This window comes from Columba livia, chromosome 1 (assembly GCF_036013475.1).
Source record: "Columba livia isolate bColLiv1 breed racing homer chromosome 1, bColLiv1.pat.W.v2, whole genome shotgun sequence".
Lineage (NCBI taxonomy): Eukaryota > Metazoa > Chordata > Aves > Columbiformes > Columbidae > Columba > Columba livia.
In genome coordinates, this window is record NC_088602.1 from 90,492,361 (window position 1) to 90,504,061 (window position 11,701).

The window sequence follows — 11,701 nt, forward strand, 5'->3', positions numbered from 1 at the left end:
TCTTGTATTAATTTCTGTTTGTTGTCTCTTATCAGGTTTTTGTTCTCTCAGATTAAAAACTAGTATTTGTGCTATTTTTCTTGGGAAGTCCCATATCTGGAACATTCTAACTCCCTGCATGAGTAGAGCCTGGAGGCTGACTGGCTGGGCAGTAGCTTCACTGAAAAAGATCTTAGGGTTCTGGGCAGACAGCAAACTGAGCATGGGTCAGCAGTCTGTCCTGGCTGAATAAAAGGCCATCGAGGCTGTTGGCTGGATTAACAGGAACACAGCTAGTGGTTCAAGGGCAGCAATTGTACTTCTATACTTAGCAGCATGTGTAAGACTGGATCTTTTGCCCAGTTTTGACCACCCCAGTGCCAGATATACATTGACAAACAGGGATAAGGTTAGGAGAGGGCCACCAGGATGGTGAGGCTTGGAGTACTTATGCTGTGGTGAGAGGCAGAGGAAATGGGGCCTCTGCTTGGAGAAGAGATGGATGTGGGGAGACCTAGTAGCCATGTGCCCATATCTTTGGAGAAGTCCTCAAGATCATGTAGGCATTGGGAGTGAAAGATCTTCAGCTTGCCAGGGGTTAGTACTTCACAGCAGGAGAACAGCAGACATTGCCATGAATTAAAATGAGAGGCTTCAACTGTATATAGGGAAAGACTTTTTTTATTTTCCGGTGGGGACAGGCAAGCAGTGGAGCAGGTTACCCAGAGAGGTTGTGCATGTTCTGTCCTTGGGAGTTTTTGTGACATAACTGAGTGAAGCCGTGAGCAGCCTGATCTTACCCAGAACTGACTTTGTTTTGAGCGGGAGGCTGGACTACAGAACTCCTCAGGTACCTTCCCACCCAAGTGATTCTGTAAGATTGAAAGTCTTACGTTAAGCTGTACTTATATTGAAGAAAAGTGCTGTTTGATACTGAATCTAACTGTTATCTGGAAGAATTAAGTTGGGTCATTTCTCTTCATCTTTTGTACTGATAAGGTCATTTTGACCCCCATATAGTCTTAATGTTTTTTCAGGTGAATCTATGTGTTCTTATTGTTCACTAATGTTCCATATTTAAGAATGCACATGGGTCACTAAAGGTGGTGTTGGCTTGTTAGAAAACCTATGTGTATTCAAAATCCTTGTACCTTCTCGCTTCAGAGCTTTAAAATGAGGGTACCTGTGAGGAGGAGCACAGTAAAGGACAACTGGCTTCAGGAAGCACTACTTCCCTGGAGATTCTGTAGCTTAGATGGAGGATGTGTTGGAAAGTGATACACTGTAGGCGTAATCCAAGAAATGTAATTGAGATCTTGTTATATATACTATAGCAGGGAGAGGAAATGTGTGAACAAAACAGATTACTTAACAGAACAATTAAAAGAGCTCTGTTTGATTATGACCTCAAAACTAGCTGACGTTACTTCACAGTATTAGTACAAGGCTGCTAAAATAAAACAATACTTAAAGGTATTTGTCAACAACTTCAGACAAAGGTGGGGAATTGACACTGGAATAACTATTTCTGGATGTTGAAGTTTGTTTTAGACAGTAGTTCAGCTAATTTCATCAGTCCATAATACACAGCTGACTGCCTCTGCATAACCCGAAATGTACATAAAGTGATTTTGGATTAGGAGATGTGGCAACAGCTGTTTCCCGTATGCTGACAAGAAGTTTATTAGCAAAGCACTCTTTCTAATCATTTTAGGCAAAAAGGACTGGCAACAACTGCCGCTCTTGCAAAATGCCACTTAAAGTTAGTCAGTTCCTTCAGAAAGAAGTCATAGAGGTTGCAGTATGAGTGTTTCCTGCAAAAAGGAATGTGAGGAGGACTGAAAATAACTTTCTAAGAGTGAATTGACATAGCAATATTAATAGCACACAGTCCCTATGTTTAAAATTTATTTCTTAAGAACTGTTTAAAGCTTTGTATGTCTTCAAAACTCTGCCTCTTCTTTTAATTAATTATAGAACTCATTGTGTGGCATATTTGTTTTTGTCCTTTTATTTCAACTGTTCCATTAAGGTGTTGCTTGTTTCCTCTCCTTCTTTGCCATTTCCTCATTTTTCTTTATTCCAGGTATTCCTTGTTTCCATCATTAGACCTCTCAGTTGTCAATATCCTTCATCTTCAGCCAGTTGTATGAGAAGTCTCAGAAAAATTCATGACGTTGAATAAAAGAAAAAAGGAAAAATAACCCAACCAAAACAAAAACAACTCTGCCAAAACCAAAACAAAACAGCAACAAAAACACAACCAGAAAAATCCAACAAATTTTTAATGAATTATAATTTTTTCTACTTGATATTCATTAGTGAATTGCCATCCTTTTTGGTTCCCTGTGTTTGAAAAATTCTTTTGCTTTATGTAGCTAGACTGTAAGGTCTTCAGAGCAAGGGCATTCTTGTTTTGTGTCAGAGAGGTATCTGCCTCTATTAAATATGTTTGCTGTGTAAATAAAACCCAAACATTCAGCTAGTATTCTCCTGTTCCAATAGTAGATTACCTGCCTACTCTCACCTCTGTTCTTGCCTCTTCAGTTCACTAATCTGTCACTCCACTTTAGATTTTTTAACTTCCAGTGTTCTAGTTGGAGCCTTGAAACAAAGCAGATTGCAGCATTTCCAGATAAAAATATTTTATTTACAAGCTTAGCATGTTTTATTACTTTAACTTTCCTGTATGTTCTGTTTACTTTAGAAACTCTTCTTAACTCCATTGTTTGTTCTACAGTGAACTTGCCACTTCTTGTGAAGTGAGTTTATTTTCATATAGCAGAGCAGTATCAGTAGCAAAAATGCGATGTCTGATTTTCAACCGTTAACTTTTAAAATATAACTCTCTATGAAGACTGCCATGCTTATTGTTTTGTTGGTCCAGTGGTAATGGTTCAAATGCATTTACCCTGTAAAATTAGCTTTTCAGGAGCACTTCTAGTAAATGAAGCGAGGTTTCATTTAGTTCATAACTACAAATTACTCTTTTGGCTGCCAGTATGAGTTCTGAAGAAGTTTTATGTCTGAAAAAACACTTCAAATAGCTGAGCTATTGTGTCTTCAGGAGAGGTTAGGATTGTCCTTTTGGTAGGCATTTGATTGTGTGACTGTTAAACCTTGTAATTGTCGAATTACTTCTGTTTTGGCAGACCGGATTATTTAGAGTCTTCTTGTAGCTTCGATAGGTACATAACAAACCATAGTTTTTGTGTTAAAATGTGGACTAAAAGGCTATTTTTCTTCTTGCAGCAAAATGAGAAGGAGAACTTGCTGAAGGAAAGAAACCACATTTTGTCAACTCTGGGCGAGACAAAGCAGAATCTGACTGGACTTTGCCAGCAGGTGTGTAAGGAAGCAGCCTTGAGTCATGAGCAAATACAAATACTTGCAAAATATTCTTCCTCAGATTGTCCACTTTCGTTTTTATTCCCGGAGAGAGAACGAACAACTCCATCTAATAGTGAGCTTGCAATACCAGCATGTATAGAATCAGCAGATGGTCTTTCAGGTGTTACATCTACAAATGAGCGGAGTTCTTGCTATCAGTGTGTGAAAAGTGTGTCTGATGCAACATATGATCAAGCACAAGAGCTGCATCCAGTTTCTGTGAGAACGTTTGAGAAAACTTCACTTGTGGAACAGTGTGGACAGAGTGGCGGGATTACAGACTTCTGTCAGCAAATGACTGACAAATGCACTACAGATGAGTGACTCGATTCTTTTCCTATTGCCAGCCTCTCAATGTTGCAACTAAAAGTGTGATTGAGCATTATCATAAAGTAATTGAGCATTATCGTAAAGAAAAGATGAAACTTTATGCTTTGAAACCCCATTGACAATTACATGGTTGTTATATTACTTGGCAAGTGTTGGGTTTGGTCTGTGTTTTCTAGAGTGTAATTTGGATGTGTCAGCCTTGGAGCTTTTTCTGTGTGGTGGTGCCAAGGAGAGCTGAGGAAAGTTATTAGAAAGTATAAACTGTGCACAGATGTTTGTTTGTGCAGAAGCTTTCATTCAGATATAGAGCAGCCTTCACTCTGATTTATGCCATAGTACCTAATGCCACTCTGCATCTCAAGAGGTGTTTATACAAAATGACTTCTATACCTGGAGTTCCTATCTCTATAAGATTTCTTCCTGACAGACAAACCTTAAGGAGAACATATAGCTCTGTAAATGTTTCTTTTTAGATGGATTAGGATAACGTGACAGTAAGAGGAGATTCTGGCAAGTGTGCTCTGTAACAGCTGATTACTTCCTGCTGTTCCCATCCCTAAACTAGAGCCAGGTTTTATTGAATACATGCCTTTGTCTTAGCTCTCTGTACATAGTTAAGACAACGGGAACAGTGGAGGTGCTGCTCTGTTCTCTAAATTTTGTGGGAGGAGTAACAGCAATGCTGGGAGAGCCAGAAGTTTGAAACTGATGGAGTTCTTTGATTCATGCACATTGGATCTTCTGGCATCTGAATCCCATATGCTAGTTCAAATTCATATCTGTATTGTGACTTGCTATCCTAGCACCTTCAAGATGGTTGCTGGTTGTGGTAAGTGGGAATCAAAGTATTAGGAAAGTTTAAGGACAGATTTTTTTTCCAAGGTATTCAGGCACTAAATTCTTCATTACTTCAGTGCCAAATTGCCTAAAGTAATCTACAAATGTATTTGTTCTCTAATCACTGGGACCAGTAAAGATCTATTTCAGAATTTTAATCTTCAGGAAAGTTTTATGGCTAAACCTGCAGTGCGTTTTCAATGGCTTGTGCTATAAGTAAAAACATAGAGAAAGTATAATAAGGAAATGAGCTGGAGGGATTTCCTTTATTTACTTTGTGAAGGAGAAATTCAACCACTAAAAATAATCCCTGGGGTTTAGGGTTTTTTTTTTTTTTTTTACATGACAGTAAATGCTTCCTGTATACCAAGGATGCTTTGTTATTTAGATGTTATTCTCACACCTGAACTAAGTATTGAACCTCACCACAGAGAACTTTGGTTTTGCTGGTTTACAAAACATGAAGAATCTTGTACAAGCCAGTGGAATTCTTCATTTCCTACCTCAGAATGTATATTAGCTTTTTGTGTCATTGTGTGCATGTACAGTAGGCAGCAACTAAGCAAAGGACTATTGTAAATACTGCTATGCAGCTTTATCTTGCAGTGAGACAAAACTTGCTGAAGAATGTTCTTGGCAAGGATCGATCTTTTTTTTTTTTCTTCTCCCCTTCATTTTTAGGTAACATAGCATTAATAAATGTATTAAGACTATTAAGCCACTTATTTAAAACAAAATTTAAGAGTTTGACGGATTTCAACAGTACTTCTCATAACCAGCATGTAATACAGATGACTACACTACCTCACCTATGGGATTGAAAGTTGATTCGTATCTCTAGTGATATTCTTGGATTTTCATCATATATCTTTACTTTTTTAAGGGGTAAATTTGTTAATGGAGCAGAGCTTGTATAAATCACAGTGCTTGCAGTAATTGAAATTCAGAAACAAATACTGTATGGCAGACATCATGAGAGTTCTGCTGGTTCCGATATATTTTCAGATAATGGAATTGAAATGATTTTAAATCAAATTGAAATTCTTTTAAATTGCTATCATTTATATATGTTGATTCTCTACATGTATTACTTGTGAAGCTCTCTGGTTCTCCAGCATGTGTAAATGCCTGGGTGATTTAATCCTTCCTCCGTCCTGTGCTGCCACCCTAGGCAGCGTTTTGCTCTGAAGTCTCTATTTTATTTAAAAAGCAAACCAACAGGAAACAATAAAAACAAATCAGAAAGCCCCAAACCCCTTTATTGTCCTTACATAATATCACCTTTAAAGCTGGTGGTGTTCTGAAATGACGTGGATAATGACATTAAAGCATTATCCTATAGTACACGTACTCTAAAATGAAATTCCTTAGGTTAAATGCTTTTTATGAAGGGGTGGAGCATATATGTAGAGAATGACTGTCTGGGAGCTTAAACATCTCCAGTGGCCCAAACCCCTGACACGCTTGGCTATGGATGTTGGAAAACAAAGTCAGTGATTACCAAGTTCAGAGGTCGGAATGTCCACCAAAGAGTTGAGCTCCACTGCTGCGGTCCGGCCGGTGATCAGCCGGGTGTGACCGCTGTCCGGCAGGCAGAGCAGCAGTCATGGCTGCATTTCAGTGACATTTGAAATTCATGTCAGGTATTTAAAACCTATGATGAACTTGATGAAGTTTGAGGGTAGGTTTTTGCCTAACCAGCTTCATCTAATTAATGTTAAAAATATTTATTTAATACAGTAAACATACAAGTTGCATGTTGACTTCTATAGCCTCTATCATCAACTTGCAAAAATGAAGAATGATGGACAATTTTATGATACAGAATTCTCAGGTAAATGTTTTGGAGTTTTTTGTTTTGGTTTGGTTTTGGGTTTTTTCAGTAAAGAAATACTCGATTTTGAAATTGTAAAATACTTTGTTAAAGCATGTTTTAAAATACTTTGGACAGACTATCTTAAAGCCATAAGAGTATGATGGCATACAGATTGTAAAATAAACAGATAATGACAACAGTTGATTTTGTATCTTTCATAATTCAACATTTTCTAAGACTGCAATAAAAACCACTATCCTTTCTACAAAGGCTTTTCTTTTTTGTACAAATCTTTTGCAGTGAAAGTCTTTACTGGTGCATTATTCACTTGTGTAGTACTACTAAAATACTTCTGACAACAGTAGCAAAGTAGTCTATATAGTTTATAAGTTCCTGAATAATACACACAGTAGCAAATATTACTGAGTTGGAATAAATTTCCTGTAAGTTTGATTTCTTTGTGTCCTGTTCTGTTTGAGTGGGTTTCCTTTTCTGGGGGTCTTTTATTTTATTGGTTTTATTATTTCTTTTGTTTTAAGGGAGAGAAAAGTTAGATGACTGATTAATGCGATACCATAGGTTTGTTGTATTTAGAAAAAACTTGGAGGTGATAATTACACATGTAATACAGATCAGTGCATGAAACTCCCTCTGCATCTCCTAAGCAGTAAACTGTGATACTGGATGTAGCCTTTCAGCATTCCTTTTTACCTTCTTCAGAAAGCTTTTCATAAGAAGCCTTACTTCAGATGAAGTTTTTGTAACCTGTGCATTTGACTCTTTCAAGTCCAAAATTGTATGATCCCACCAGAAGACCTTTCATTAAAAGCTAAAATGCAGTTTTTGGGGAAAATGCTGGAGAGCAAAGGGGTCGATTAGAAAGCTCAACTTGCTGCTTATAGTTGATAAGGCAGTAAAAGCCGTATCTCTTTCTCCAGGACAGTTTTGTCATTGGAATTCTTCGTCACTTGGATTTAGTCAGTGTACTGTGCATTTATTGCCTTTAAGAACCAAAATGTTAGTTTACACCAGAACATTAGTGTGGTTTCTCTTTGAGGAAACTTAAAATCTTGTTGCAAGAGTCTGTGATGTGTTTAATGTGCCTCTTAATATTCAGCAAGAAACAATGGCAACAAAAGCTAAAAGGTACATACACCAAAGATCAGAACTGCACAATTGGTTCTGCCTCTGGATCTTTTTTTAGGAAGTAAGAAATGAGGAACTGCTGGTAGTTGGCACCCTTGAGCTCTGGGTTTTCATCCGAGCATGACTGAGCTAAGTGAAATCTGTTTAAAGTGAAAGAGCAAAACTTCTGCAAAAGCTGAGAAGAAGATAAAAGCACCTGCTGTAACAGAAGCAGTTTTTGAACTAATTTCTTTAATAACTCCTGTGGCAAAGGTTGGTGTGTGAACAAAATAGTTGATCTTCACAGAGCGACGTGAATGTTGTCCCTTTTTGGCACTGAGAAAGAAGCTGTTTGCTTATTGATTTCTTCTTTGTTTTGTTTTTGTTCTTCAGAAGAATGAGCCTCAGAAGCACACAGATGCCATTCACTAGCATGTATAAAGGAGAGTTTTAGTACTGATGTATTAATACTTACTGCAGTTGAATTTTTGTGCACAGAAGGAGAAAAATAAGGGAAAAAGGTTTAGCACAGGTTTGAATTACAGAGACTTCATGAATGTTAATATTGTAAAAGCCTATTTAAGCATGTTATGCTCTCCAGGCCTCATAGATTTGGATAGACCGCACTTAGGGGTTTTTATTATTATTTTTAATCTTTTCGAATTGCAAATATTAATTTGACAGATAGGGGAAAAAATGATTTCTAGTGTCCACAATCTTTCAATAGCAGGGATGGGTCCGGGAAAGCAGGGTTCACCTCAGAGAAATGAACAGGATGTTTCCACAGACATTTCTGTTGAGAACAAGGCAGTGGACCTGGACCTTCACAGGTCCACGTGGTGACGTTTGTTGCTGGGAAATGTTTTGGCATGTTGTAGGTTTAAAAATAAGGAATGAAAAGTGCTTATTTTCCTGTTGAACCAGGAAACTTTCAGGGTAGAAGCTATCAGGAGTGCATGCTAAAACCTGTGGGGTTTTATTATCATCATCATTATTATTATTATTTATTATTTCCTAGTTCGGAGTAGAGAAGGTGTTTTGTACTTTTCTATCCCTTCTCCACTGTTTTGAAGAAAAGTGGAAGACATAATATTTATAATCATGCTCATTCAGAATACAGTGTAGCTTTCTAAGGATACTATTAAACAAAATAGCTTTAATATATGCTGGGTATTGTAGGCATACATGCAAATAGTCCCTCTTCAAAAAAGATTTTGATTAAGGGATGTAAGATAACCCAATAACAGGATTTGCAAAGAACAGGATAAACTATAATCTCATTTTAGTTTTAGGACAGTGTTTTGACTTGCTACCTCTAAAAGACTGTAATAGGCATTCTGGGTTATGAGCAGGGATAGCACGACTGCAGGAGAATAAAAACAGTTTTAGATTACAACTGAAAATAAATCTGTTTGGTGGTGGATTATATTGTCAAAGTACTAGGTTTACTTATTCAGTAAAAGATTGCCAATATTGCCTCACACTTAAAGAACCACATTGCATGGTCAATATTCACTAGGAAGCCCTGAGGTTGTGTTTGTAAAGTTCACTAGAGGCTGAATATTTGCTTGTAGATAGTCTTGAACAGTAGTGATCAAATAGGAGTGTTCTTTGGGTGCGTTGTAGTGGTTTCTTTCCCCTTTCAGCTGCTGAGAAGCTTTTTCTGAGTGCTACAGCCAGTACAAAGCTTCCACTTCTCTTTCTACCTCTTTCTGCCTCTGTCTCAGATGAAAACGATCAACTTTTTGTAACGTGGTGCACACTTTTTACTAATGAAAAAGTGACTTACCAGTGGTTTCATAATGTTCCAAAACTAGAGGGTCAAGATGAAGGTATTTGTGAGTTTGTAATACCTGTAGAGGACATCAGAAAAATGTCATCTGCTTTTTGGATTTTAGTCAGAACCAAATTAAACAGGGAACTTTTTTGTTTGTTCTCTCAGGTTGTTTGTTTTTTTTTTTTTTAATTAAAAAAAGCTGAAACAACGAAACAAACGAACAGCAAAGGAAATAAAACCAGGAAGTGTCAGATTCTAGAAGACAGAAGTTGGTAATTTACAGGATTTCCACATAAAAAAAAAAAAAAAACAAACTTTTTCCATTATTTTCTTAACAGGCAAACGAGTTTCCAGTTTTCATGGAAATTTATCACAATTTCTTATACTCAGCTTTCTGCAAAAGTGTATAATTTCATGAAGAGCCACTTGGAGAACAGAAGAATCTCAATGCCTGAATCATTTTGTTATGTGAAGATTTTATTTCTATAACCTTTTTCTTCCAAGCTGCATGTGTAATCCAGGTTCCCAAATCTCTTTCATGCAGTTAAATAGAAGCTGATTTTTGAGAGTGCTGATGTGCTATTATTTGTGCCAATGATATGAACTACACATGAATGTATTTGTGTATCTCTGATCACTTGCCCTTTGAGAAGCCTGGATCATTTTCATTCTGTGAATGCTGAGCATCCAGTGGCTTCTTTCAGAATTTGGTATCAGTGCAGTCTTATTCTTTATGCTATAGATGGCAGCATGATACTGTGGACTGTACTTCTCAAAGTGAGAACAACTACATTGATGTTCGTTGGTTTAAAACCCTCCGAAAACGCAGTGGAAAAGTGAATTTAAAGAACTTTTTTTAAAGTAATTTAGAAGATAAATTTTGCTATCTAGCTTTTCAACCTGCAAATGATGCTTTAGCGCTCACCTTACTAATTTCAACAGATCAGTGGTGCAAATGCAGCATACTGGTTACTGATGCTGTTAGACTGGATTCAGGTTTGAATTCCAAAAGCATACATTCTGCCCGTTACCTTTTCTTTCTTGAAGTATATCTTATTTTACGGACTTGAATTCAAGACAGAAATGGGAACAACAATAAAATAATTAACAAAATATTTCCTGAGGCTTTCTGCTTTGTGAATATACCTGAGTTGGAGGGTACAATGAGGTTTTCCTTGGGGCCTGGCCTAACAGTGTTTTAGCAACTTTTAATGTTAAATGTACTATTAGATCAAGGAGCTCACCTTATGTATTTTCTAATAGACAAGACATTTTTATATAAGTAGAGACAGAAATAGATTACACATAAAAAAAAAAAAAAGATTACACACATTTTGGAATAAAATATTTTATTTTAAACATTTTACAGTGTCAACTGCAGCCCTCGGTTGGTGCCATGTAACGCTGCCCACAAAGAAAGGAGGAAAGACAAAGAATTAGTTGAGACAAAATAGACACTTGTATTTAATTATTTTGTTGAGAAACTATGATATGATCATTCACACTGGTGTCTTTATGCCAGATTAATCCGAAGAGTATGTATTAAGAAGGAAGAAGTTATGCACTGGTATTTCAGCCTTAGACTGAAGCTCTACATAGTTCTTTTGTTATACAGATAAATTACTTGAAAACTCAGTAACACACAGATGCTAAAAGTAAATTCTCCCATATCCCTTTTTCCCCTCATCAGTTTTTTGTTTGTTTGTTTGTTTGTTTTAATACCCCAAGCAACATAGTTCATGTGTATGTGGCAAAATATTCTGCAATAATGTTACCAAAAATGCAACTATCTTCTTCCATAATTCTTCTTGCAGAGACAGTAATGGAAGTACTTTTAGGGATATTAATTTACTTGAAGAATGACAAGCTAAACTGGAAAACAACTTTTGGTTTGAACAATATATAGAAAAGGCTTTGTTCTCCATGCGTGAAAATGCAAATGTTAAAAGCAGGAAGGTACAGATGTCATAAAAAGAAAATTCTTATTTCAAAGCTAATATATTCCACTATTACTTTACAGTTATGAGAAATTTCCAAGTATTTCAAATGCCTTTTCTTAGTAATAGAAAAATGACCTGTTCTTTTGTTTTTCCCATCTCAAAAATAGCTTTAAAGGATCCTTTATTTGAGCTGTCAAAAATCATTTCTGCCCCATCTTAAAATCAAATGGTTATGCTTCAGCCCAGAGAGTACACTTAACATTGGACTCTGCAAATACAGCCTGAACCATTGTTGAAACCAAGCAAAAAAATAAGATGGCGCATTAATCCTTCTTTACTGTTTTCCTGCTGTGTTGATCTGAAGATCTGGTATCTGATCCCAGAAATATTATTTGTTGACTGGATTGCCCTGTGGAGCTCTTAATGGGGAAAAAAAACAGCCTGGGAGGGGGAAGGCTTGGTGCTGCAACTGAGGCACTTGCCATACAGTCATTCCAAGGCTTTTGG

At 36.8% G+C, this 11,701-nt stretch overlaps 1 protein-coding gene across 2 annotated transcripts in view; it reads left to right on the top strand.

The window, feature by feature from the left end:
- The window catches only part of BACH1 (BTB domain and CNC homolog 1), a 28,669-nt gene extending 21,864 nt beyond the window's left edge, over positions 1-6,805 (top strand). For both annotated transcript variants that reach the window (XM_065066051.1, XM_065066054.1), the window contains exon 5: positions 3,232-6,805. In XM_065066051.1, the coding sequence (XP_064922123.1) occupies positions 3,232-3,693 (462 nt within the window). In that variant the 3' untranslated portion in view covers positions 3,694-6,805. The remainder of the gene's footprint in view (positions 1-3,231) is intronic.
- Positions 6,806-11,701: the final 4,896 nt, after the last annotated feature.